Raw genomic sequence first — 26,787 nt, 5'->3', positions numbered from 1 at the left:
ACTACGGTGGATCCTTCCGCCGGCTTTGTGAGCCCTCGGAATCCTGCTGTCGCCGCCCCACGAGCCCCCTGCCCGGAGGGCGCACATTTCCGGGCCGCCCACTACCCGGATCGCACCGCCAGCCGAGAGCTGCTCCTGCTCGCTCAGTCCCCATCCGGCCCCGGTTGCCCCCAGAAATGCCGGTCGACTTTACCGGGTACTGGAAGATGCTGGCCAACGAGAATTTCGAGGAGTATCTGCGTGCGCTGGGTAAGCGCCGCCCGCCGCGCTTGGCCCGGGCAGCCCAGCGCCTTCCCGAGCCTGCTGTCCAGCCGCTGTCTGAGCACAGCGGTGCAGAGAGGGCGTCTGGGGCAGGGGGTCCGCGGGCTGCGAATTGGGTTGCTAGGGTTCATTGTGGTCAGTGTCTGATAGTTGGCTCTATCAGACATGGATGATTTCATTAGGAAAGCTAATGGGCTTGGTTTGCTCATTTTTGTTTTCAAAGTGTTAGCATAAAAGCAGAAAACTTTCTTGGGGAAAAAAAAGAAAAGGAAAAGGCACAGACAGACCAGCGGAGAGACAGCGCTAAGGGAGCAGGGAACCCCAATGGGTATTTTTGGGGGGATGGGGGGCGTTCCTGGGGTCCAGCTCCCTTGGCAACAGTTCTCTGAATTTTCTGGCCAACTCGCTGCCTCTTTCTACCCCGGCACCCTCTGCAGATGTCAATGTGGCCTTGCGCAAAATTGCCAACTTGCTGAAGCCAGACAAAGAGATCGTGCAGGACGGCAACCACATGATCATCCGCACGCTGAGCACTTTTAGGAACTACATCATGGACTTCGAGGTTGGAAAGGAGTTTGAGGAGGATCTGACCGGCATAGACGACCGCAAGTGCATGGTGAGGCTTTGCATACACCCGGGCATCTGCTGCCCAGGGGTCCTGTCCGCAGGCAGGACTAGTTCATCAGAGAGGGGAGCAAGGACCCTTGGGGACTGGACAGGAGATCTTAACACTCCCAGCCCCCAAGGTAGGCAGCACCTGGGTCCTAACCAGATTGCAACAGTTATGAAAGCTATGGTTTGTTGCCGCTCTGCTCTGTCCTGGCATTGAGCCGGGTGCTTTGTACTCTTGACTTCATCTAATCTTCACAACACCCTTTGACAGACGTCTGACTACACCCATTTTACAGATGAAGAAACAGTCTCAAAGAGATGAAGCTACATGCCCAGAGTAGCATAGCTAGGGAGGGGCTGGCTGGAGGGGCAGGCAAATCTATTGACTCTGTTCTTCTCTGGCTGTTTTGTGGGCTGGGGGAGGAAGGAGAGAAGGGAGAATAGCAAGAAGGAACACAGACAACCCTTTTGAAGTGTAAACATCCTCCGTGACTAGCACGCTAGGAAGCAGGGGGCACTGTGCACAGTCTCTGCCCTCTGACCTGCCTGCCCTCGCTCATCCCCCAATCTGGGGTTTGGCTCCTGGCCATTGCCTTCCCCACCCTATCCTCCCCTGCCTCCTGAGCTTCCTTTGAACTTCGCAGCCAACACCTTCTCAGTAGGTCAATGCCGCTACAGCCCAGGCCAGAGGAAGCAGCGGTGAGGGAGGGGAGTGGGCCTCTGATTCCCAAGGGTGGGAAGCTGGTGACCCAAAGACCCCAATTAGCGTGGCCACAGCAGCCTCCGGAAGGTCAGCCCTAGGCCTCCGTCAACATCCTCGGGTCGCTGGGAGGTCAGGGTGCTCCCCGTCTGCCTTTCAGTCTTGGGTCCAGAGCCAGCTCATATCCACCCCCAGGAAGCCTCCCTGCTCACTGAAGCGATTCTCCCCCCCACCGCCCATTTACTGAGGGTCTGTTCCATGTCCTGCACTATGCCAGCTGTTTTATACGGCAGCCCAGTGAGGGAGGGGATTAGTAACCCCATATTTTGCAATGACTGAGGCTCCCAGAGGGGAAGAGATTCCAGAGGCTGGACTTTGAGGCCTGCATTTGCTGTCTGGGCCAGGCTCTTCTGCAGGTAGCCTCTGCAGAAACTGGGTGACTGGGGTTCCTTAGGGCTGTGGTTGAAGGAGTGCCAGTGTCTGGGAAAAAGGAGCCCCAGGCTGGGATGAGTCACCCCAAGCCCTTGTTGATTCATCTGAAGAAGATCAGTGTCTGAGCCTGTGCTTGGAACCGTGGTGGAAGAGGGGGTGGCCTGGCCAGCAGGGAGGATCCTTGAAGAGGCCACTGGTGGGAGAAACCATTGTTGTTGTAGGGACAGGTCAGGTTATGCCTTTAAAAGGCCCAAGGCCTCAATCCTCAGAGCGACTCACACTGGGAAAGGAGACCTTCAGCCAGGGTCTGCCTTGGTTCGTGAGGTGGGAGCCCTGCCTGCCGGACCACTGCCCAAGGTCTGGTCCCTGGCTTGCTGCCTAGAACTGCATGTTAGAACAATCCTGGTCCTCAGCCCACTCTTGAGGTACCTCCAGGGCACAGTAAACATTTCTGTTTATTTTGGGTCCCTGCAACCTCTGGAATGCACTGCCTTCTACTTACATGGCTAATTATCGCTGCTCTTTCATTCCCGCCTTCATCCATTGGTGTGTGAAACATTTATTGATTACCTCATAGTAGTTCTTAATACAGGCAGACCTCGGAGATCTTGCAGGTTTGCCCAGACCACCGCAATGAAACAAACATCGCAATAAAGCAAGGCCCATGAAGGTTTCTGTTTCCCAGTGCATATCAAACTTATGTTTACACTTTACTGTGGTCTATTAAATGTGTAATAGTATGCTGTGTAAGAAACAGTGTATATACCGTCATTACAAACTGCTCTGTAGCTGAAAAGTGCTAACCATCGCCTGAGCCTTTGGCAAGTTATAATCTTTTTGCAATAGTAATGGCAAAGATCACTGATTGCAGATCACCATAACAACACAGTGATAATGAAAAAGTTTGGGAGTTCCCATTGTGGCTCAGTAGGTTATGAACCAGACTAGTACCCATGAGGATTCAGGTTTGATCCCTGGCCTCGCTCAGTGGGTTAAGGATCCTGCGTTGCTGTGGCGGTGATGTAGGCTGGCAGCTGTAGGTCCAATTTGACCTCTAGCCTGGGAACCTCCATATGCCACAGGTGTGGCTCAAAAAAGCAAAAAAAAAAAAAAAAAAAAGGAAAAGGAAAGAAAACATTTGAAATGTTGTGAGAATTACCTGCATGTGACATAGAGACTCAAAGTGAGCAAATGACACCAACAGACTTGCTGGACGCAGAGTTGCCACAAAACTTCAATTTATGAAAAACACATTCTCTGCAAAGCACAATAAACCAAGGTCTGCTTGTATTGTCATGTGCTTATTAGGCACCAAGTACTGTTCACGTTTTATTTTAATTCACTTAATCTTCACTACACTGGTGTTGGCCCATTTTACAGATAAGAAAACCAAGGCAAGATTTCTTATTATGTGACCCTGGAGGTTAAATGGCAGAGGGAGGACTTGAATGCAGTCTGTCAGCACCAGAGTCCTTGCTGTTAACTCCTGGGCCATACCGGCCATGTTCCCCACAGGCTGGTCACCATACCAGGCACAGGGACCCAGCAGAACATGTCACAATCGGTGATGTCCAGGAATTCACAGTCTTTGTGGTGGAGACAGACAGACAGACACACACACACAGAACACAGTGTGATCTGTCGTGGTGAAGGCATGTGGGGGAGGGGATCCGAGAAGTGTTCTGGAAGCAGTGATTTGGGCATTTATTTGTAACAGAAAAGGGGTGGGAGGGAGGGGTTTGAAGGCCAAGGAAGGCACTCGTGGCCACCCTCTTTTCTCAGCCCTTAGGCATTAGGACAGTGGTTTGTGAACAGATCAGGGAGCCCAGCAGCTGGGCAAACTCGACATTGGACAAGGACTCACAGTCACCTTTGCTGTCCCAGGACTCAGGGTGGCCCCATCGCAAGTGGACGGCATGCACTTTCCTTGCTGTTGCTTGTTGGAGGGTGTGGATGGCCCCTCTGCTCTGGCCTTGCCTTGGCCCCTGCACTGCAGATAAGCCCGTCTCAGGCTGCCTAGCTGGAGGGGGCGCCACAGGATCAAGCACAGCTAGGGGAAGGTGTAGGACAGTAGAATGATAGCAACCATCTAGCCTGGTGCTTGTCAACGGAAGGGAGCTGCCTGCAAGAGGCCACACTGGCCGAGGGCCGTAGGCCCCACCAGGGATCAAGGTGGTTGCCAAAGAGAATGCGCCACTGCCCCTTCTGCTCCATGTACCCTGCACCCATCAGCTGGGAGCAGTGGCCAGAGGAAGTCAGTTGTCCTCAGCATCAGCTTGGTCCCATCCTAACACGTTCTTCCCAGCGCATTCCAAGGACCTCACTTCTTACCTGTTCTGTTCACTCCTTTCTCGGTCCTCCAAGCATTTTGTGCCCACTGTCTTTGCAGCCCTTGTGTTCCTGAGATGAATCATATGAGATTCCTGCCCTTGTGGAGTTCACAGTTGTAGGGGAGGAGACCAGAGCAGCCCATCATACTGTGATGGTGGGCTGACCAGGGAAGGACAGACAGAGAAGGACCCCCCGGGTCTGGGAAGTCAGAGCCAGTTCCCACGGGAAATGGAGTCGGAGTAATGGCTGGAAGGATAGGCAGGAAGTTGCTAGGCAAACAGAAAAGGGACAAGAGGAAGGCCAGGACCGGGAACACTTAGTAGGTGCCATTTCAGACCTATCTCAACCAGGCCCTGGGGTCAGTCTGGCAACACAGAGGCAGCAAGGCCTGCTGGAGCCCCCAGGCCAGGAGAGGAGACAGATATATCTTCAGGCCCTTACAGCTCAGGGTAGGGATGGAAACACAGCAGGAGCACAGGCCTGGGGGACGGGGTCGGGCAGTGGTCAGGGAAGATTCCCAGGAGAAGGTGACAGCTGAGGGCGGACCTGAAGGACAAGTAAGAATTAGGGCAGATGTGGAGAGGGAACCACATGCCCAAAGGCCCAGAGGTCAGAAGAGGCCAGGCTGGGAGAGGTTTCAGAGGAGAACCGCCTGCAAAGACTTATTGTGGCTGGAGGACAGTGTGGCTGGGGGGAAGGGCATTGCTGAGGACCCAGTGGGGAGCCTAGATGTGGCCCTGAGGACCCCTTCTAGGAGAGGCATGATCAGGCTGCCACCCTCTGCAAAGGTCACAGAGGCTCAGAGAGCTCTGCTCCTGCCTCTTTCCATGGGAACCTTATCTATCTTCTAGAACAGCAGCCAGAGGATGAAATCCGGCCTGCAGATGTGTTTTGTTTGGCTTGCACAATGTTTGAAAAATTTCAGAGCCCCTTGCCAATGACTGCCAAAGACTGTAAGATTTCATAGAAAAATTCGTGTTTCTGGCCATTCTCACCCCAAGGCTCCTGGAAACTCTGGGTGCCCGTTTATTCCTGCGCCATGTGGATCCCCAGCACACTGTCCCCAGCTACTCCCTTTAGATGTGATGCTCTTCATTTTACCCTGGTCCTCACCCCACCTGTTACCTGAAATCAAGACTCAGACAGCCGTATATCATTGTTCACACTGTGGGTCCATTAGAGCAGTGGTCCCCAAGCTGAGACCAACAGCTGCAATGTGAGAAAACTTATCAGAAACACAAATTCTCCAGCCAGACCCCTGGATCAGAAACTCTGGGGCCAGGGCCCGCAATTGGGTTTCAATAAGTGCGCTGGGTGGTTCCGGTGCAGCTAAGCCTTGAGAACCGCCGCTTTGGAGAACAAGAAACCTCTCTGTGCCTGTGTCGCTGTAAAAAGTGGAAAACAGTACAGTCAGTGTAGAAGGCCACGGACCGCTGACTGTTTTCATCCATTGTTGGACCCCTGTGGACATTGCAGTCGATACCCAAAACCATTGGAAACGGCTCTGCGGCCTCTGCCCAAGCTGCAGTGTAGAGGGACTCAGGTCTGTGTAGGCTGGGATCACTCACATTTCCAGTCTCTTCTATTCAGATTCTATTCAGATCTTTACATGAACGCAAGCCTTTAGGGCTGTCATTCAGGTGGAAATGTGTAAAGACAGAGGTCAGCTTTTCTCCCCTGCCTCCTGCACGCCTGTATCCACTCAGATGAAATCTCAGGCCCAGTTTGAAGCCTGTATTATTTATTGAATCTCGCAGATGTAGGCTTTGGCAGAGTGGGGGACCTTCAAAACGGGAGGCACTCCCTAACTTCAAATAGTGCTCCCCACGCCTGGGCCAGGGAGCCCCCCTGCGTGAGGAATATGCTGCTTCCTGGTTCTCAGCTCCTCCAGCACCAGCAGCTTTTGTGGGAGAAAGACAAGCCCCAGCTGGGAGCCTGGCCCCGCCTGGTGGTGGCAGGAGGGCCGTTTGTCATCCCACTATGGACACCAGGTCAGGTTTTCCCTGGGAGAGGCGGCTTTGTTCACTCAGCAAGCTGGCACCTCCTCCCAGGCGGAGGCCCCTCCTTTCATATCCTTGAACTCAGGATGACCCCTGCTGCAGAGCCTGCCTTTTGCTTCCAGCCCTCAGCCCTCTGTTTCTTCCTTTGTTTTTATTGTAAAAGAGGAAAAAAAGAATTCAAATGGCACAGGAGAAAGTGGACTGAAAAGGAAAGGACCCCTTCCCCCACTCAGCTTCGTTCCCACTCCCCAGACATTGGCACTGGTACTGTTTCTGGTGGGTGTGCCCAGAAATCTTCCTCAAATACAGAAGCCATCCATCTGGCCGTGTAGCTGTGGATCGGGTAATTGGTCAATATCTAAAGGCAAAAGAGACAAGAAGAGAGGAAGAGAGGGAGCAGGGAGAGTGGGAGAGAGAGCAAGAGGAAGGAAGGGAGGGAGGGGAGAGAAAGAAAAAGAAAGAAAAGAAATGTTCTTCTTTGCCCATTGCTTTCTCACTGGATGATGTTTCTTAGGCATCTTTCCATATTCACATTTAAACGTTTCCTTCCCTTCCATCCCTGACTTAACTTCCATCCATTCATCTACCTAAGCATATATGGTGATACATGAAATCTACTAATCTTCTGTTAATGCTTTGGTTTAAACTCTTGCCTGCATTCTAATCCTATCTTGATTCATTAAAGAGATTTTTTTTTTTTTTTTTGGTTCTTATTTTAAAAAGCACAGCACCAATGGCAGAATGAACTCCCTGGGCTGCAGCGCTGAGAATGCCATTGGATTTAGGAGCCTTCTGAGAGCTGCCCCTGCCCAGATCAGGCCCCCAGCATTTGGCTGGGTCCTTTCCAGGAAGGAAACACGGAGTCTCTTTCATGTCTTAGCTCAAGTTCTTTGCCCTTTGAAATCGGTGTCAGCAACATGCTTTTGAGGATTACAAAAAGAATTAAAGCAACCCAAATAAAATTCACAAAGTAGCTTTCAAGAATCACCCTTACTTGTTAGGTTTTGTTTTTTTGTCAGGCAGGAACAAAGTGGAATAACATGTACTAAATCCTTACTGAGTGCCGTGCTGACCCAGATGATTTTAGCATTTTTTCTGTTTTGGTTCCCACAACAAAGGCTGTTTGGTAAATATCTTTATGCCCATTTTACAGATGGGAATCTGAGGCTCCGAGGTGAGGAAGCTTTTTAGCCCAAGGTCACTCAGCCAGTGGATGGTAGATTCTAACTAGTCTATTTATAGAGCTCTGTAACAAGGACTCCCCTGGAGCTCTGCTGAGGGCCAGCCCCTCAATTCCTTATTTCTAGCCTCCTTGCAACCAGGAGGTAAGTACAGACAGGTGGACTGGGCTGGGGCTGTGGAGAAGGAGTGCTGGTGTCGGAGTCAGACATCCGGTTTTGAGTCCTCCGCTGTTACTTAGTTGACAAAATGACCTTAATGACTAGACATGCTGCCTCTGTTTTCACAGCTGCAAAATGGGCATCACGATGGCTATTCCGCCTGGCTCACAGCAAATTCTGAGGACCATGGCAATAGCACAGGAGATGGGGCCCTGTGAAGCCACAACAGTGTGTACAACAAGGGGGCGAGGCCCTTCTGATACCCTAGGCTGGGGTTGAAGCCTAGTCACTTGGCCAGATGTTTACTGCAGGAGTTATAGCTGTTTGTTTTCCTGACATTACTTATCCTCCAACCAAAGAAGTACCTCCTTTTTTGGAAGAAATGACCCCTACTTGTCTTGTGGGTTCTGGTGAAGCTGCAAATCCCAGTTGTCTCTCCTGGAATGAGCCCCTTAAACCAAGTCCACGATAGTGTCCGACTGCCTGTCCTATGATTGTGCATGTGACCTGCACTGGGCCAGTCCTGCATTTCCTGTCACCTTCCATGGTTGCATGCAGGAATCCAACAGAAGGAAAAAATAAGGTGAGGCCAGCAGAGAAACAGAAATGAGGGAGAGAGAGAGACAGGAAGAGAAAACTATAGCTTTGGAGGATTGCTGGAACTTCTGACACTTAAGGCCATTCCAAGACTTTTCTTGTGTACTCAAACCTGCCAGTACCGTCCCTTCTTTTCCCCTTAAGCTAGTTGAATGGGTTTCCTGTCATTCATATTGAAAAACATCCTAAGACATTCAAAGGCCATAGCTCATAGGTTCAGAACCATCTGAGTATTTAGAGCAGTAGTGCTCAAACTTGAACTTGTCCCATCCAGAGTTTCTGGTTCAGAAGGTCTGGAGTGGGGATCATGACCTTGTTTTTCTAACAAGTTCCTGGATGATACCGATGCTGTGGGATCAAAGACCACTCTTGTGGTAACTATTAAGAGAAATGAGGAAGTGGGCTGGTCGATGCCCAGGTTTTTGTGATATTCTTATCATGACTTAGTGTAATAAGGCTGTGCTGGGTTAAGGTGCCCAGTTATGGTGGATAAATTAGAGTGGAGAGATGCAGTCCAGTCCCTGTGGATGGAGTTTGCCTGGGGACACCAAACTTGCAGAAGCCCATGATGATTTGCACCTGAGGGTCCAAGTAAGTGATACCAGTAGTACGTGCAGCTGGACAAGTATGAGATACCCCAGAGCAATTCAGAGACTTGGCTTTGAGGATGGACCTGGATTTGACTCCTGGGTCCACCTTCCAGCTGTGTTTTCTTAGGGAAGTGACTCTATCCTTCTGGGCCTCAGTATCCTCATTTGTAAAAAGGAGCCAGAGGTAGCACCACTGCTGGAATTGTTGTGAAAATTAAAAGTGGACCAGTAATGAATTTCTTCATATTTCTATTGCTTTGCAACAAACCACTCCAAAAGTTAGTGCTCCAAAACGATAACAGCTATTTATTTTCTTCACAAATCTGCAGTTTGGGCAGGGCTCAAAGAGGATGGCTTGCCCCCGCTGCTTGCCACATCCAGGAGGCAGTAGAGGGCCCACTTTCCAGGTGGCTCATTCACACTTGCTCTCTGCTGGCTGCTTGAGCTTCCTCACAACATGGCAGCTGTGTTCCAAGAATCAGAGGGCCAAGAGAATAAGGCAGCCCTGTGTGACATTCTTACAATCTACTTAGCCTCTGAAGCCGTATAGTAAGAGTTTTTCCATACTGTGTTGGTTGAAACAGTTGTAAAGGCCCACCCATCTTCCCCAGGGGAGAGGACATGGATTCCACATTTCACTGGGGACATGGCAAGTTTCTAGAAGAACATGTAGGGTGGAAGATAAAAAGTTCCATGTGGGAGTTCCCATCGTGGCGCAGTGGTTAACGAATCCGACTAGGAACCGTGAGGTTGCAGGTTCGATCCCTGCCCTTGCTCTGTGGGTTAACGATCCGGCGTTGCCGTGAGCTGTGGTGTGGGTTGCAGATGAGGCTCGGATCCTGTGTTGCTGTGGCTCTGGCGTAGGCCGGTGGCTACAGCTCCGATTCAACCCCTAGCCTGGGAACCTCCATATGCTGCGGGAGCAGCCCAAGAAATAACAAAAAGACCAAAAAAAAAAGTTCCATGTGGCTCAGCAGGTTAAGGACCTGATGTTGTCTTTGTGAGGATGGGGGTTCAATCCCTGGCCTTGCTCAGTGGATTAAGGATCCGGCTTTGCCTCAAGCCGTGGCATAAGTCACAGATGCTGCTCAGATCTGGCATTGCTGTGGCTGTGGCATAGGCTGCAGCTATGGCTCCAATTTGACTCCTAGCCTGGGAACCTCCACATGCTGCAGTTGCAACCCTAAAAATGGAAGAAAAAAAAAAGTTCCATGTGCTCTGTGCATGCCATGACCACAGTGCCTGGCATATAGTGAGTGTGCAGTAGGAGTTGGAACATTATTTTCTGGCTGAAGCTTGAAGATCTGTCAGGGCTGGGCTCCTGTTTCTGACTAATCTTGAGTAGCAGAGAGCCCACAGGGATTCTCTTGGGGGTGGGAGAGGTTGTGTAGTGCCTGGAGCTGGGCCTCTACAGGCAGGGCTGGAACTCCACCACCCTAGGCCTCTTGCCACCCAAGGCAGGCCCTACACGGGAGGCTGGCATGTGGGTTGAAGGTGAAAAGGTTGGCCTGAGAGTGTTGGGAGTGGACCAGCACTTCGCTTTCAACCCACACTCATTTCCAGAAGTCCCAGATAGATGGGTCTGAACAGCAGCTAAATCACACTGTGGTTGTGAGCTCAGCACAGGCGCCTCCTTTTCACTGGTTTATCTTCCCAGTCTAAGGATTGCCAGGCTCTCATCGTGAACCCAGACCCCTGGCTGGGCTGCACAGGACCTGCAACCAGGAGACCCCCTCTCCTCTAGGCACCCAGAGGCTGTAAAGGTGACTCCCATTAGGGTCCCCTTTCTCCACATAAGTCCCCCCTAGAAACCAGCACCTGCAGCCTGGGTCCTACTGTTCAGGTTTCACATGGACTCAGGGATTTATTCCTGTTTGACTTGGAGTTGACTGTAAACTCTTTGGACAAGACTCTGCCTGATTCACAATGACTTCTTTCCTGGGAAGCATTTTGTAGCTGCCTCTGTTGTATAAACTGAGTTGTGCTAGAGCATGCATGGGCGCATACACACCCCACCCCACACACCCAATACCCTTGTCCTCAAAGAGGAGCCCTGGTCACCTGCCCCTGCTGCCTGATGTTCCACCATTAGAGCACATTTATTTTTGTTAAATATCCAATGACTTTTCTCCATGTTTCCTTTAGTATGCAAATACCTTAGAATGCTGGCTGTCTTTAGACAAAGACAGTAATAAGTCTCCCTTTTTTTCTTCCCTCTCTCTCATCCTTCCCTTCATTTCTTCCATCTTTCCTTCCTCCCCCTCCCCCTTCCTCCCTTCCTTCTCTCCTGACTGGAGGGCCCCTACAGCCTAGGAATATTCTGGGGAAGAATTATGTAAACAAGATGAGCCTGAAAAGCAGGCAGTTAGGGCTGGTGCAGAACCCAGTCTGCAAAGCCCATCTTTGCAAAAGCAGCAGTGGCCCTGCACTCAGAAACTAAGGGCGGGGTGGGATGGTGGAAATCCCAACTGACAGTGTGCAATGAGTCAGAAAAATCATCTTACTCTTTGACTCAGAGATCCCACTTATGGGATTATATTCTGGGAGAATCATTCAAAAGATGAAAAGCTGTATGTATTTGTACAGAGCTATCTGCTGGAGCTGTGTGGTAATAATCCTCAGTGACCAGTGACTACATAGGCGGAGCCCCCCTCTGAAGGCTCTGATGTGGCAGGCCCCGCCCTGGTGCTTTGCACTAAGTATTCCACCCTCCAAGCATCCTGTAGGGCAGAGGGGCGACCATCCAACTTTACAGACAGGGACCCGAGGTCCAGCCAGGTTCCCACTCCTGGTTACCCATGGATCCAACTTCAGATCTCTCTGACTCCCAGCTTTGTGTGATTTGTTTATAGAACAGGCTGCCTCCAGCTGGGTCCCTAAATGCCCCAAAACCACAGGCCATTAGAGTGACTGTGGATTTTTAATTCCACAGACCACTACATAGCTATGAAAGTGATCACTGTGAAGATAAATGGAAAGTATTTACGGGCAATCAGCCCACAAGTTATATAGATTCTGCTTTTTGTATCTCTCTCCCCTCTCTCCACCTTCTGAGTATCTCTCGCCTGTAATGATAGTAACAGTTAATGTCTCTTGTGCTTACTATGTGCCAGGCTCAGCGCTCTCCATGGAGAATTTCATTACTCCAGTATCTTTGTATCGATCTCCCTTCTACCATCCTTCACATTCTAACAAGGGAAGCTGAGCATCCTACTCCCCAGCTCAAAACCCACAGAGGCTCCTCAGAGCTGACCAGCAAAGACCAGATGGCATTCAGGACCTCAGGACGTAGTGGCACCTGCCTCCCCAGCCCCACCCCTCCCTCACACCCTATGCCTGGCCCCATCCCTCCTTTTGGAGATGTCTTCACTTGCCACGCCCTCTGCCCACTTCCCTGGGATAAGTCCCCTGCCTCCTCTCCCTGGGAGGATAATTACTTACTGGCCAAAACCAGCCCAGGCTTGACTGCTCCATTGACCTTGTCCTGACTCCCGGTCCCCCCTCAACCTCTCCTTTGCCTCACTGTCCCTCTCTCTTGGTGCTGCTTCTAGGGACCCTGTGATGCTCGTCAGTGCATTTGAGATTCTAGATGGTGGGATGCACACCTTTGAATCTCTAGCGCCCAGCACAGTGGGCCAAGCATGCTTGTCCAATGAGTGTTCAGTAAAAACAGCAGAACCTCAAACTGTGTGAGTGCCAGTCATTGATCATATGGCTTCAAGATCCACTTGCCATTAAAGAATAGCTCATGGGAAGTTCCCTGGTGGCTCAACGAGTTAAGGATCTGGCATTATCACTTGCTGCAGTTATAGGTTCGATCCCTGGCCTGGGAACTTTATGCCTTCCATGAGCATGGCCAGAAAAAGAAGAAGAAACTAGATTTTTTAAAAAAAGAAGAAGGAGTTCCCGCTGTGCTACAGTGGGATTGGCAGCCTCTCTATAGCACCAGACTGCCCAGTTGATCCCCACCCCAGCACAGTGGGTCAAGGGAATGGATGGCAACCGCAGCCAGCTCCCATCTGACACCTGGCCTGGGAATTCCATATGCTGTGGGGTGGCCAAAAAAAAAAAAAAAGGCCTGGATTTTCCATCATACCATGTTTGGCTGGTTGGAACCACATAGATGCAAAGTGAGGAAGAAGAGATGCTGGCAAATTCTTTCACGTTCCACAGGGAGTATCACACCCTGAGAGTCCAGCCAGGCAAGGCCCATTTAGAAGCCTCACGCATGTAGCCCCTGACCTCCCTGTATCTGTGGAGGCTGTTTCCTCTGCCTGGGATTCCCTCATTCCTCTTTTCCTATTTCTACTTCTTAACCTAACTCTCATGATATTTCTTGGTGTCGATTTCAGCATTGCCTCCTCCAGGAAGCCTTCCCTGATGGACCTCTGTCCCCACGTCAGAGGCTGATGAGATGTCTTCCCACTTCCATAATTACCGTCACCTGCATCTACCCAGCACTCGCCATTCTGCTGGAATTCTCTGTCTGCCTGTCTTTTTCTCTGATAGTCTGTGAGCTCTTGAGAGCAGAGTCCTCACCTTACCTGCCTCTATTTCCAGTGCTTGAGGCTGGTGTGCAGGTGTGGAACTCACATTTACCAAATGTTTCCTTATGTGGAACCATGCTGCAAAATCTTACTGCTCATACAAGAGTCCACTTAGATCAGGGAACTGCAGAGTCCAGTAGACAGAGCCTGGACCCTGGGGTCAGCTCTCATCTCTCCACTTTATGGCTGGGTGACTTTAAAGCCTCAGTCTCCACATCTGTAAACTGGGGAGAAGTGTAACTGCTCCAGGAGGTTTAAGGAATCATCTTGATATGACCCATGCTTTAACACCCTGCCCAGCACATAGTGGGTGTTCAATACATGACATTAAGGTGATGTTGGGGACGGTGATAATGACAGTGATGCTATTACTTCCTCTAGGAAGTTTCCACCACACAATACGCAGGCGGCGTGGATGCCGGTTTTCAAGACTGCCTTCTCTCCAGGCGGAGCTGCCCCATGGCAGAGCCTTGGTCCAGCCCAACCTTAGGGCAAACATGGTGCTGGGCCCCTAGACCAACTGAGCCCAGGTCCACAGGAGCCCTTCAACCTTCTCCAGCCTCGCCCTTTCCCCATCTGGATATTTGGCCCTATGGGGCCTTGTGCATTCTGGTGGTTTGTTGTTTCACAATTACTCCTGGGCATTTCCTGGAATGTTTAAGGAATTGAAAAAATGACTCGGTCAGGCTCGGTCTGAACATTTTATCATTTTGTTTGTGTTAAGAATCGTCTTATCATTTGCTGTTCTCTTCTTCACGGTATTGGAATCCCATTCGCCTGTGCCTACAAAGGCCTGCTTGTGGCCTCACTGGTCTGTAGCTGTTGCTGTTAACAGCTTTTGTGTGTCTAATTACTCGCTCATGTTTTAAGGCCTTCTTAATCTAGTTTTAATCTGCTTTTCGAGTGAATCAGCTTTTTCCCTGAATGTGCTGCTTTTAGGTCATTGCCAGCTCCCCTGGAAATGAATGAGAAAAAAAACAAACCCTCGCTCCCTCAGCCTGGCCTCCCAGGCAGGGCAGCTTGTGAACACAGCCAGAAAGAACTGAGTTCAGGTGATGGCTCAGCCCTGAACCCTGAGGTGGCCTGAGCAGGTTGTATAATTTAGAACCTAATTTTGATCAACTCTAATGCTTGAAAGTGAAGTGAAATGCAGTGGAAAGCTCCCAGCATCTCACCTGGCACTTGGCAGGTTCTCAGTTACCTTCCCTGCTCTTCCTTCCCATCCACTCATTTATGAAAGAGACACCAGAGGCCAAGAACCTTCTTCTCCCAGAAACCCTCAAAGGGCAAAGCACACTTTAACATCAAGCTTGAGGAGGAATGGCTGGTTTGTATCTTTTAGCAATTCACATCACGTGTAGAAAGTGTCTAGTCCCTGTCTGGTTTTTCCATTTCCCCCTTAAATTTAAAGAACACAGACAGGCTTTGGAGTCAGAGCTGGATCAGTCCTGGCCCTGCCTTCTGCAGGCAGGACCACCATGGACAAGACCTCCTCTCTTATGACCTGGCTCTGGACCCACCGCAACAATAAGGTGCAGTTCCAGCCCTGCGGGGGTGGCTCTTCAAGCAGAGGGCCTCCCAGAGCTGGGTGGGTGAGTGCGGGGCAAGGGAGAGGGGGGAATCACTGATCCATCTTCCCTGGCTCTGCTTGTGGACTTGGATGTTTCGGGCATGTGGGAGCTTTAGGGAACATCACAGATTCCTGACAGCCAAGTTGAATCCCCTGTTTGTGGTTCATGCCAGGTCATGGCCAAGAGATGGGTCCATTTAGTGGGAATGGTCTGTCACTCCTAGTATAGGTCACTCCTCCAAGGTGAGGGGCCTTGAGGCTTCCTGGGAACCAGCTCCCCTGGGCTGCCTGTGGGAGCTGAGTTTTCGGTGTCACCCCAATGCCAGCTGGGGTTTCTGAGTGGTCAGGAGAGCTGGATAATGGCTTTTGAAGTGACAGTCTGAAGTGACAGTCTTCATCTTTTGGTGCATGTGTTTCTGGGAAAGCTGCTGACAAAGCCAAGGTGTTGGAGTTGTTCGTTTTCAGCAGAGAAGTTAGCCTGGCTTGGCTTCGCATCCAGCTGCCCTGGGCCCCAGTTTGCAGACTTCAGATGGTCTATGTGGTGTGAGAATTACTGTCAGAGGGGCGTTGAAGGTGGCCATACCTTCCCCTTGTGCTTGGGTTTGTCTGGGCTTCATTTCTGAGGTGGATTCCCAGAGCCCCTGGGCGGGGTGGGGATGGGGGTGGGGACAGCACTGCCTATCCTTGTGGCCTGTTCCACGCCTGCCTCAGCCCTTTCTGGCAGCTGCCTTACCGTGTCACTTGAGAAGCATCAGAAGCATCCTCTTGCCTGAAATTCCCTCACTTGGCCCTGATTAAATGGATTAAGCAGTGCCGAGTGTCCAAGCTGGGAAACTAAATTAAATGACCTCTCGAAGGCCCTTTCAGATCTGCATTCACAGGGCAAGCGGAGCTTTGTCCCAGGCTTCACTGCGCCCGGTCTGGTGAGGGTGGCTGGCTGCTCACTGCAGGGGGAGGTCCCAGAATGAGGCTTTGGTTCCTGGGAAGGTTATTATCAGAAGCTGTGTTTTATGTCGCGAGAAAACAAGTGACCACTGTTCGCTACCTCGTCCCCTCCCAACATTCCTTCTTCTTTCCTCCCATTTGTTTGTAGGTGATCATCCTCCTCCATGACTCCCCCTTTTCTGTTATGAGATCAAATCTGATCCTCTAGGAAACAGCTGGTTTATTCCCACAGGAAACAGCTTAAAAAGAAATCCCGAGTTCCCATTGTGACTCAGCGGGTTAAGAACCTGACAGTGTCCCTGAGGATGTGGGCTGAGGATCTGGCATTGCTGTGGTTGTGGCATAGGTTGCAGATGTGGCTCAGATCTGGCGTTGCCGTGGCTGTGGCATACGTAGTAGCTCCGATTAAGACCCCTAGCCCGGGAACCTCCATGTGCCCCAGGAGGTTTATTTAAATTTATATTTAAGGGATTCCCATTGTGGCTCAGTGGTTAACGAATCTGACTAGTATCCATGAGGATGCAGGTTTGATCCCTGGCCTCATTCAGTGGGTTAAGGATCTGGTGTTGCCATGAGCTGTGGTGTAGGTCACAGACGCAGCTCAAATCCCATGTTGCTGTAGCTGTGGTGTAGGCCAGCAGCTGTAGCTCCGATTCGGAGCCTAGCCTGGGAACTTCCATACGCCGTGGATGTGGCCCTAAAAAAGCCAAAAAAAAAAAAATTATATTTAAAAAAATAAAAAAGAAGGAAAAAAAGAAAAATCCATGCCCACCAAATGTTAACATGGAAGAGCAAAGTGGGAGAACTAAATTGCGTTTTCAGAGCCGTCAGAGCTGTCGGTGGGGAGTCTCAACCAGATCTTCTGCCTAAACAAAGACTAATTAAATTTTAGGGGAAGCAGACCTTGAAGGGCTCCTGGGCACCTGGCTCAGCAGGCAGCCTCTGCAGGGGCTCCTCTTGGATGCAGGTCTCCTGGAAGGGAAGGAGCTTCTGAAACATTTAGCCACAGTGACTGGCACATCCATCACTTCTTCACAGGCCTCAAACATTTTTTTTTTTTGTCTTTTTGCCATTTCTTGGGCCGCTCCCGCGACATGTGGAAGTTCCCAGGCTAGGGGTCGAATCGGAGCTGTAGCCACCGGCCCACGGCAGAGCCACAGCAACGCGGGATCCGAGCCACATCTGCGACCTACACCACAGCTCACGGCAACGCCGGGTCATTAACCCATTGAGCAAGGGCAGGGATCAAACCCGCAACCTCATGGTTCCTAGTCGGATTCGTTAACCACTGTGCCACAACAGGAACTCTCAACATTTTTTTTTAAGTCTTTAGTTATCACTCAACTTCAGCAAACAAACCCCATCATTATCTATGCTCTGGACATCCTGATTGCTGTTACCTAGGGCCTCATATGCCAGCCCCATGCCTTTTATGTGTATTTTCTCTCATCCTCAGCATAAGCTGGTAAAGTAGGTCTTGCAGTTATCCAAAGCCAGTTAACCAGCCACCCCAAAATGTAACACATTAAAACAACCACCATTTACTCTCATGATTCTGTTGATTGATTGGGTGTTCAGGGCGCCACATGACTGCGCTCAGCTGAAGGCTCAGTTGGGGTACCTCAGTTCTCTGGCAGTGACTTCTGTTTCTCATCCTCTGGGGCTTCTCTTGTGGCCTTTCGCTCCAGCAGAATAGCCTGGACTTCCTTAAAGCACAGCAGCTCAGTTCCAAGAGGGGAGGGTCTTGAGAGGATGATCCCTCAGCACACAAGTGCTTTTGAAAGTCCTGCTTGTGTTGTACTTGGGTCTGTCCCATTGGCCAAAGCAAGTCACACAGTGTGGGAGGGGGCTTCACAAGGGCATGAATGTCGTGTGATCCACTGGGAGCCCCATGGAACGGTCTGCCACAATAGGTACCATGGATCCTTCTTCTGCAGTCAAGGGCACGGAGGCTCTGAGGGGTAAGTCATTGCCCAAGGTCATTCTGCACAGCTAGGGACAAAGGGCCCAAGTGTGCTGTCTCCAAGGAACTTGTTCTGTGCTGACAATACTGGGTCAACATGATGGGGGTAGGAGGGGTCAGGCATCAGGAGCGCAGTGTAAATAACATCTGAGCTTCTCACCTCTTTAACCCAGAGGACAGAATTCCCTGGCCCACTGGTGAGTGTTCTGCCCAGCAGATTGGAGCCACAGAGCTGCGTGAAGGCACAGGCAGCACTGGGAGGCATTGAAAACTTGCTCAAGGCCATGGTTCCTGTGATAGTCTGGATCTGTGCCCTGTCTGCCCCCAGCCTCATTCCCTCTGCCTCCATCAGCACTGGTCTGCTTCTCCTTATTCACTCTGTTTGCAATGCCATCCCCCTTAAGAAAACTAGCTGTTTCCTATGAGAATGAGGACCCTCCTGAGCACTACAGCTCCTGTGTCCTCCCAACCCCAGCACCTGCCACTGTGGCGGTAACTGCCTGGCCCTTCTCTGTCTGCCCTTCTCTATGGTGATCTCCTAGGGCAGAAGCTTCAGGACCCATCGCTGGCTCCCAGCACCCACATCCAGCAATGGTTGGGCTGAACTAAAGGCTGTTCCTCCTGGAGGCCCCTCAAAGTCTTAATATAATGCCTAGGTTTTCTCTGCAGCACTCCCCTAAACTTACCAGACATATGCTGGGTGCCTTGCCCTGGGCTGGGAGACATGGGGCCACTGAGTCATGCAAGGCCCAGATTCCAGTCCAAATTCTTTTCCTCATTAGCTGGGTGATACTGAGAAAGTCAGTTAACCTCTCTGAGCTCACCCCCACTCCCACCCTCAGCCTCGTATCCAGTATAGACAAGAATAGTCTCTTTTCTGTCCAATTCATCCTGGTTCAAGGGTCAATAGGAACTCAGGGCTGAGAAAGTGCCTCCTCTGGAAACTGACATAGCATTTGTGTGTTAAGAGTTCTTCTCCTTAAGGGTCTCATTTGTAGGGATCTAAGAAAGAGTTCTCCACACTGAAAAAGCCTTCCACTCCCAGAATCCCTTGATCTAACCTGATGCCTGAAATTGTGCCATCCAGCATTCTTTTGGCAGGGTATTTGTATTATCTCTATCCAAATGGTCCCGGTGTAAAGATGTCACATGATGTGGAAAAGGTAACATGTTAGCACAGGAGCAAAGCCTGTTTTACCATTAATGAGCATCTCTTGCGTGCTCCTTCTCTGACATTGATGTTGGAAGGTAAGCAGGTGTGAGCCTTCTGGAGATCAAGGTGGCGATATCAAAAGCCTTAAAAATATGTCCATTCTTTCACGCAACAGTCTTCCTCTGGAAACTGAGTCTAAAGAAACATTGTGTTCAAAGCAAGGAAGTCTCATTTATAACAGCACAGAAATAAACGAAATGTTCAAGAATATGTAATGGGCTAACTAATTGTATGTATGTACAATAAAATACTACAGGACTGGCTTCATGGTCTTGTGACCAGTGCAGTCCCACAGGCTCTTGCACCCAGAAAGGCCCCTCGCTTGGTTTAATGCTCTGCTGTCACTGTCTTTAAATTCTTAAATCATTTTTTAAAAAGGAGCACCTCATTTTCATTTTATGTTGGGCCCCATGAATTATGTAGTTATTTCCTGAATACCAACCATATAACAACTGAAATAATGCTTATGGAGAATATTTAAGTGGAAAATTGCTTTTATTAAATGAGAAAACTACAGTACAAAACCATATAAATGATGTAACTATACCATTATAAATGATACAATTCTAATTAAAAAAAAATACACCATACACATACATTTATATGTATATCGATAGATGGAAAGGCTGGACAGAAATACACTAAAATGTTAGAATAATTATCTCTGAAGAAGCAAGATTACAGGTATTCTTTTTACTACTATGATCTATTTTGAGCATTTCTCGCATTTTCCAGGACAGAGGGTATGAATATGCTCATCAACTCATATTTCCAGAGAGACCGAGATGTATATATGGTAACTGAGAACCAGTGATTCTCTCTTGGCCTCTGAGTCTGGTGCCTGGGCTGTGTATGCTGGGTAGCCTTCCGAATAAACACATGAAGACAAACTCAGCTGATGAGGAAGCCAAGTACTCTTATGAGCTCCTAGAAATTGAAGGACTGGGAGTTCCCCTCATGGCTCAGTGGAAATGAATCTATCTAGTATCCATGAGGACGCAGGTTCGATCCCTGGCCTCACTCAGTGGGTTAGGATCTAGCATTGCCATGAGCTGTGGTGTAGGTCACAGATGCGGCTAAGATCTAGCCTTGCTGTGGCTGTGGTGTAGGACAGCAGCTATAGCTCCCATTAGATCCCTAGCCTGGGAACCTCTGCATGCCCATATGCCACGGGTGCGGCCCTAAAAAGCAAAAAAAAAAATAAAATAAAATAAAAGAAATTGGAGGACAGTCTGATTTTTCAGTACCCACTTCACTTCATAGACTGGATGTGAACAAGGCGCCCAGTGAATGGGCATCTGGTCTGTGGCTTAAGGTCATCAGCGGTCTTTACCTGTGACCCACCTCATCCACCTTTAATTTCATTCTGCTCCAACTTGGAGATGGGAACTTCCTTCTGGCTTGGGGCTGGGCGTGTACCCCGAGTGACCTCCAGACTAGTGAGAGGAGCCACCCCCACTCCTCAGTCTCCTGTGTCCTTCTGGTTCCGGTTCTGGGAGGGCAGATTGATTCCTGTGCAAAGCTAGCGGAACACTGGCTCCACCTGTCGCCGCCTCGAGCACATCTCTCATGGCAGGCTTCATCCCAGCAGTAGAGGGCGATGGAGAGTATCAAGCGTTGGCTGGTGACTGGGAGTTGGGGAGGCAGGGAGGAGGTAGCCCTCCTGTAGGGAGTGGTCCTCCGCACACACATTTCCCAGCCCCCTCCTTCTCTCCTGAGTCCTATCAGGCTGTTGCTGACTGTCCTCTCAGCTGAGCTTGGCAGGAACACAAGAATCCTAGAACCTTACCTCTGTAAAGCTGAGGCCTCCTGAATTCATGGCCTCTGACCCCTCATATGACAGATGGGAATGCCAGGGGTCCAGAGAAGGAGTGAACTTGCTCAGAGCCACACAGTGATGGGCAGATGGGGTTCTAATCTCTACAGAGGGAGGCAGGGCTCATGTGGAACTGTTGCTGCAACCTGGCCTCTCTCTGCCATTGCTGAATAGAAACACAGAGACAGAGTTTTGGGTGAAGGAGAAAAAGATGGCTTCATTGCTTTGCCAGGCAAAGGGGGCAATAGCAGGCTAACGCCTTAAAGACTGTGCCCCCCTTGGGAGAGATTAGGAGGTGGTTTTATAGTTTGGGGAATGGAAAATAGGGCCCCAGATAAGGATCAGGGTAGAGGCAAGCTTTCTTTGTCTGTTGTATTTCAAAGCTGGTGTTTAGTGGCTCCAGGACTGGTTCTGGTGGTCCTTCTTCCCAGAATGAAGAATGCTCCATCAGCAGAACCTCCAGCAAACCTCTTGCATTTGCTGGAGGTTTTAGTTCTGCAGAAAGGCTCAAAGATATTATTACGTGTATTCCTTGAGGAGGAACCAGGACCCTGCCCCAAGGCTGCACTATTGTCTCTTGACTGCTCCTCCCAGATCTCTGCATCCCCGACCTTCCCTTATTAGCAACTGCCCTTTGCAACTCAGGGAGGGTCATGGAGTCTGAAGTTTATGCCCTAAAAAAAAAGAAATGGGAGTTCCCGTCGTGGCTCAGTGGTTAAGGAACCCGGCTAGTATACATGATGATGCAGGTTTTTTGTTTTTGTTTTTGTTTTTCCACTGTACAGCATGGGGACCAAGTTACACATACATGTATCCTTTTTTTTTTGATCCCTGGAGTAGCTCAGTGGGTTAAGGATCATGTTGCCGTGAGCTGTGGTGTAGGTTGCAGACACCACTCAGATCCTGCTTTGCTATGGCTGTGGTGTAGGCGGGCAGCTGTAGCTCCAACTGGATCCCTAGCCTGGGAACCTTCATATGCTGTGGGTGTGTCCCTAAAAAGACAAAATAAAATAAAATAAAATAAACAAGAAATGGAGTACACAGAAAGGCTTGTGTGCCGAGAAGCCCTGCAGGGCCCTCCTTGGTTACAGAACTGCTCCATGTGGAGGGGAGGTGGGTAGCGGCAGATGTGGGGAGATGTCCGCTGCACATGTGTCCCAGTCTAGACCATGAGCCCCTGGGCCATCTCCCATCTAAATTCCAGCACCTGGAGCCCTGCGTTTCTGAGTAGGCCCATGTGCACTGGCTGGGCCTCTCCCTGCTCTCTGTCTATACTTGGCAGGGCTTACTGGGCTCAGGGAAGATGTGAGGGCTCCAAGGTGGGGAAGGGATGGTGGCCAGACCGCAAGTGCAGACTGAGAGCATTCTGTTTCCCCTGTGGTACCCTGGAGTCTGGAACCCACCTGAGGAGCTCGCTCAGCATGCCTTATGCTGTCCCACCTCAGTGCCTTTGTCTTATGGTGGTCCACCTGGAACCCCTCTCCCTCAGCATCTGCTTTTCTTTGCTTCTGTTCTGATCGCTTGCCCTTCAAGGCCCAGGTCTGGTGCCTCCTCCTCCCAGAGCCTACCTTTTCCTGACTCTCACTTGGGCTCCTGCAGCCTTTACTCTGTGACCCTGGTGATGTCAGGTGCCTAGAGAGACAGGGTAGTCCAGTGGGGAGGGGGACTTCAGAGACCCACAGACCCATGTTCTGACCTGGCTCTGCCATTGACACCTGGGTGAACTTGGCAAGTCCCTTAGTCTGATCTGTAGAACAGAGATGCCAACCCACACTCCAAAGGGACAGTCGTGAGGGTTCCGAGTCAGCACAGAGTGCCTGGGAGAGTCGTTCTTTGTACCTAAAGCTGGTGACTTATATCTAAGGTCATTCTCAGGCAGTGAAAAGCTCTTTGAGGCAAAGAGAGGGGTCTTTTTGGTGTCCCAAGACCTTGCAAAGACTAGAAAGGAAGGGAGGGAGGGGGGGAGGGAGGGAGGAAGGGAGGTAGGAAAGTGAATGAATGAATGAGTGCCTGGGGATGACCACTGAGATGCAAGCCAGCCGCCCGAACACCCCCCAACACCCAGTGTGTGCTCCTCCCTTCCCAGCCCCATTCTCTGCACTTGCACTGACAGCCCTACCCCAGTGACTTTTCTCTCCTGATTACACATTTAAATGAAATTTATGAAGGTTTTTATAAATTTGAAAACTGATTTACATGCTTTAATAAGAGCACGTGATGGACAAGGAGCATGAGGCTGCAAATTTTCTATAATGAAATTGACTGGAGTACACCATAGATTCTCAAGGTTGGGGCTGCTGGCTCCAGACTGACAACTGTGTTTTTTGTGCTTGGCAGACCACAGTGAGCTGGGATGGGGACAAGCTCGAGTGTGTGCAGAAGGGTGAGAAGGAGGGACGTGGCTGGACCCAGTGGATTGAAGGTGACGAGCTGCACCTGGTAGGTTCCTGGGGTGGGGGTGGGTGGGGTAAGCCAAGCTGGGCCTTGGTTCTGCTCTGAAGGTTCTCTTCCAAGGCCCTGGAGAAGATGCTTGAGCGATTTTAAAAACTGAGCATTGTGTTTTCAATGTCTAGGCTGACCCATTAGTCCAATCAGAGGGAAGAGGTGCATCCATTAAGCATCAGATGTGGAGCTAAGCCCTTGACATTCCATATCTCTTTCCATTGTCTCAGCAGCCCTATGGGCCAGGTACCACTATGGTTCTTATTTTGGAGATGACACAGAGGCTCACATCCAAGTAACACAGCTAGAAAATGGCATAACTGGGAGTTCCCATCGTGGCACAGTGGAAACGAATCTGACTAGGAACCATGAGGTTGCGGGTTCGATCCCTGGCCTCGCTCAGTGGGTTAAGGATCCAGCATTGTTGTGAGCTGTGGTGTAGGTCACAGACACTGCTGGGATCTGGCGTTGGCTGTGGCGTAGACCAGCAGCTACAGCTCCAATTAGATCCCTAGCCTGGGAACCTCCATACTCTGTGGGTACGGTCCTAAAAAAAGACGAAAGACAAAAAAAAAAAAAAGAGAGAGAGAGAGAATGGCAGAACTAAAATGTGTTTCCAAATGCTGTCTCTATTTACCATGCCAATTTGTAGTAAGCCAGAACCAGGGTGAGTTCTCTAAGCTTCAAGACATGATCTTGCTACCCCCAAACAGGTTTGCCTCTTGGTTGCTATTGAACCAAAAGATACAGCCAAGCCAAAGAGCAAAAGAAGGAAGTATTTATTACTTGCAACAAGGAGAACATTGGGGGAGTTTCCGAAAACAGCCAAACTGGGGAAGTTTTAAGCTAAGGGCTCATGCATATTCATGAAGGGGCTTGATCAGAGAATTCAGCATAGTATTGTGACAAAGCCCAAGCCTTTGGTTGAAGTCACAAGGGTCAGAAAATGTCAACATCATCATTCCATCTTCCACCTGTTTAGGGACCTTGGGTCCAGCAGAACTCAAAGATATATTATGTATGTCCCTTAAGGAAGAACCAGGGCTCTATTTTATCCCTGTACTGTTGTTTCTTGAGTTCTTTTCTTCGGTTTCTGCATTCCTTCACTTCCCTTAAGATTATTAGTTACTGAGACTCGTTCAAGAGCAAGTAGGGTGGCCAGGCTTAGATCACAAAATGGCTTAGGCCAAAAATGGCTTCTGGTATGGCCGGGGCCCTCCTCCCTTCTCTGCTCTCAATCTCAGCGATCTAGGTTGAGGGAGGAGAAGCCTCTCTCGACACAGGTGTCCAACCCACTCACCCTGTCCTCCAGCTCGGGACCTCACCCATTTCTACTCCATCCATTGTCTGGGAAAAGCACTCCCAAATTCAGAGAAGGGGACTTAGTCCCGGGAGCGCTAAAATAGCACATGCTCCCAGCGCTGAGACCTTTCATCACTCCTTCTGCCCCCTTGGAACTCCCGGCTACCTTCCTTCTGAGAAGGGAACCTGGTCCAGGCAACCTGGGTTCTATTCTGACTCGCTGGGTTCTTTGGGTCGGAGCTGCCTTCCTTCCCTCAACCTCAGCTGCAAAATACCATCCTACCACATAGGGCTTCTGCCAAGGTCAGGGTCTGCAAGAGCTTCAGGACGTGTGAACATTGAGAAGAGGCACAAGGGCATCCTATTCGTAGGCAACTTAGGCTGACATGGAGCCCGGGCTGCATTGCCTAACCTTGAGCCAGTCTCCTTCATGGGCCTCTGTTTCCTCAGCTGCACAGCAATGAGAGTAGATCCTGTGCTCTCCAGCAGCCCTAGGCTCAGCAGTTCTGTGGCTTTTTGCCAGAGGTTGCAAAGTGAGAGCCACAGGCCTCTTTTATTTGGCCATCCATGGTCTTCAAACTTCTTTAGCCAACAGTTTAAAAATTAGGAGATGTCATATAAATATCCAGCCTCCTTCATGGAAAAAAAAAAAACAACAAAAAAAAAACTTGGACGACGTGGCAGCTGTGTGCTGTCATTCTCATTGGCAACACTCAGCAGGGGCTGCCCTGTTGCATTTTAGTACTACCTGGGTGCTTTTAATAATAACAATTCTGGGACTCCACCTGCTGAGATACTGATGTAAGTGGTCTAGCTGGCGAGCCAGGCATTTTACAAACTCCCCAGGTAACTCCAATATGCAGTGGAAGCTTGGATCCACCATGCTGGTTTGCACCCCTTGTCTGTGGTGACCCACTGAACGCTTTGGTAGTTGAGCTTGTGTCTGGCTTTGACTCTGACCTGGGCTCAGCCCTGACATTCTTGAAGCCTCTTGGCTTCTTAAGGGTGATGGGAGAGAGGATGCAGCGGGTGCTGTTGTTCAGCTCAGAGCCACATCTGTCTCCCAGCCAGCTCTGTCCACAGTGCATTGCAGGGCCTGGTGTGCACTGCTCCGGTTCAACCGACTCTCCAAGGAATTGGTGAGTTCAGACCGACTGTCCAAGGAATTGGTGAGTTCAGACCAACTCCTGGGGGAAAGTAGCAGCCACAGAGTATTTCAGAGCTCCAGCCCCTGGATGCACTGAGCACCACATGTGACCTCACTTCGGCCAATGACAAGAATCTGGTTTTGTTTCAGGAGATGAGAGTGCAGGGCGTGGTCTGCAAGCAAGTGTTCAAAAAGGTGAACTGAAGCCTGAGCAGACCTCAGTCTCAAGGAATGAGTGACATGGATGAAGGGGCCAGGGTCCCCCCTCTCTGCACAGCATGGGGCAGAGATGTCCAGCCACCCCTCTCTGTTAGCAGAATCTGTCGCTTGCCCTTTTCTTCAAACAAAGCCATCCTAATAAAAGTGGTCTCTGCTCAAGATGTCTGTTTTGGAGAAGCTTCAAAACCCCACTGTGCTCACAGTTTCTTCTGAAGTCGGCTTCTCTTGACACCACCCCTGAGCAGAAGGGAGAAATTCAGCTGCATGCCTGCAAATGTAGTCCTGATGTTGCACCCGTGCAGCCTCTCTCCGGGCACAGGCTTGGGTCCGGGGTGTGTGGCGTGACATCCAATCATCTATGTATTAAATACCTACCATGTCAAGTGTCCAGTCAGGGCCAAGTGTAGTAAGTGCCACAGAAGCAGGCCAGTACCCTGTGAACTTAGAGTCTTGTTAAGAAGATCTGGCCAACAGTGATTTCATGACCATACTTGCAAGTGTACAGAAGATGCTCCAAAAACTGTTTGTGAATGAAATGGAACTGGATAGAATTTTAACCTCAAAATTAGTATGAACCTGAATGAAAGGCAATAACCAATTGCATTTGGTTTCAGAGGTGTCATGAACACCCACCTCACTGTCCCAAAACCATCCCCATGTATGAGCTGATGTAAAACCTTCCTCTTCACTGTTACTGAGGAGGCATAACTTGCAGATCCCACTGGAAGAGGGAAAGTAGGCTCACGTTCACGCTAAAGTG

At 50.1% G+C, this 26,787-nt stretch overlaps 1 protein-coding gene across 2 annotated transcripts; it reads left to right on the top strand.

Moving 5' to 3' along the window:
* Positions 1–26,186, top strand: RBP1 (retinol binding protein 1). Of its 2 annotated transcripts, none has more exons than XM_047783421.1 (4): positions 1–249; positions 699–877; positions 23,255–23,356; positions 25,959–26,186. In XM_047783421.1, the coding sequence occupies exons 1-4, from the start codon at positions 177–179 to the stop codon at positions 26,010–26,012; spliced, it is 408 nt and encodes a 135-aa protein (XP_047639377.1). In that variant the 5' UTR covers positions 1–176; the 3' UTR covers positions 26,013–26,186. The 2 variants fall into 2 exon arrangements, with proteins under 2 accessions (XP_047639377.1, XP_047639387.1); XM_047783431.1 differs by lacking the exon at positions 1–249 and adding an exon at positions 304–589.
* The last annotated feature ends 601 nt before the right edge of the window (positions 26,187–26,787 follow it).

The sequence above is a fragment of the Phacochoerus africanus genome, chromosome 1 (genome assembly GCF_016906955.1).
Source record: "Phacochoerus africanus isolate WHEZ1 chromosome 1, ROS_Pafr_v1, whole genome shotgun sequence".
NCBI classification, from domain to species: domain Eukaryota; kingdom Metazoa; phylum Chordata; class Mammalia; order Artiodactyla; family Suidae; genus Phacochoerus; species Phacochoerus africanus.
Note: the sequence above shows the minus strand (reverse complement) of the source record. Positions and strands in the feature narration are given on the sequence as shown.

Excerpts from the sequence above, each read along its gene's own strand:
- RBP1 (XM_047783421.1), top strand. The coding sequence starts at position 177 with ATGCCGGTCGACTTTACCGGGTACTGGAAGATGCTGGCCAACGAGAAT. Across the intron at positions 250-698 it reads GGAGTATCTGCGTGCGCTGG|ATGTCAATGTGGCCTTGCGC; the intron begins GTAAGCGCCGCC and ends CACCCTCTGCAG. Across the intron at positions 878-23,254 it reads TAGACGACCGCAAGTGCATG|ACCACAGTGAGCTGGGATGG; the intron begins GTGAGGCTTTGC and ends TGTGCTTGGCAG.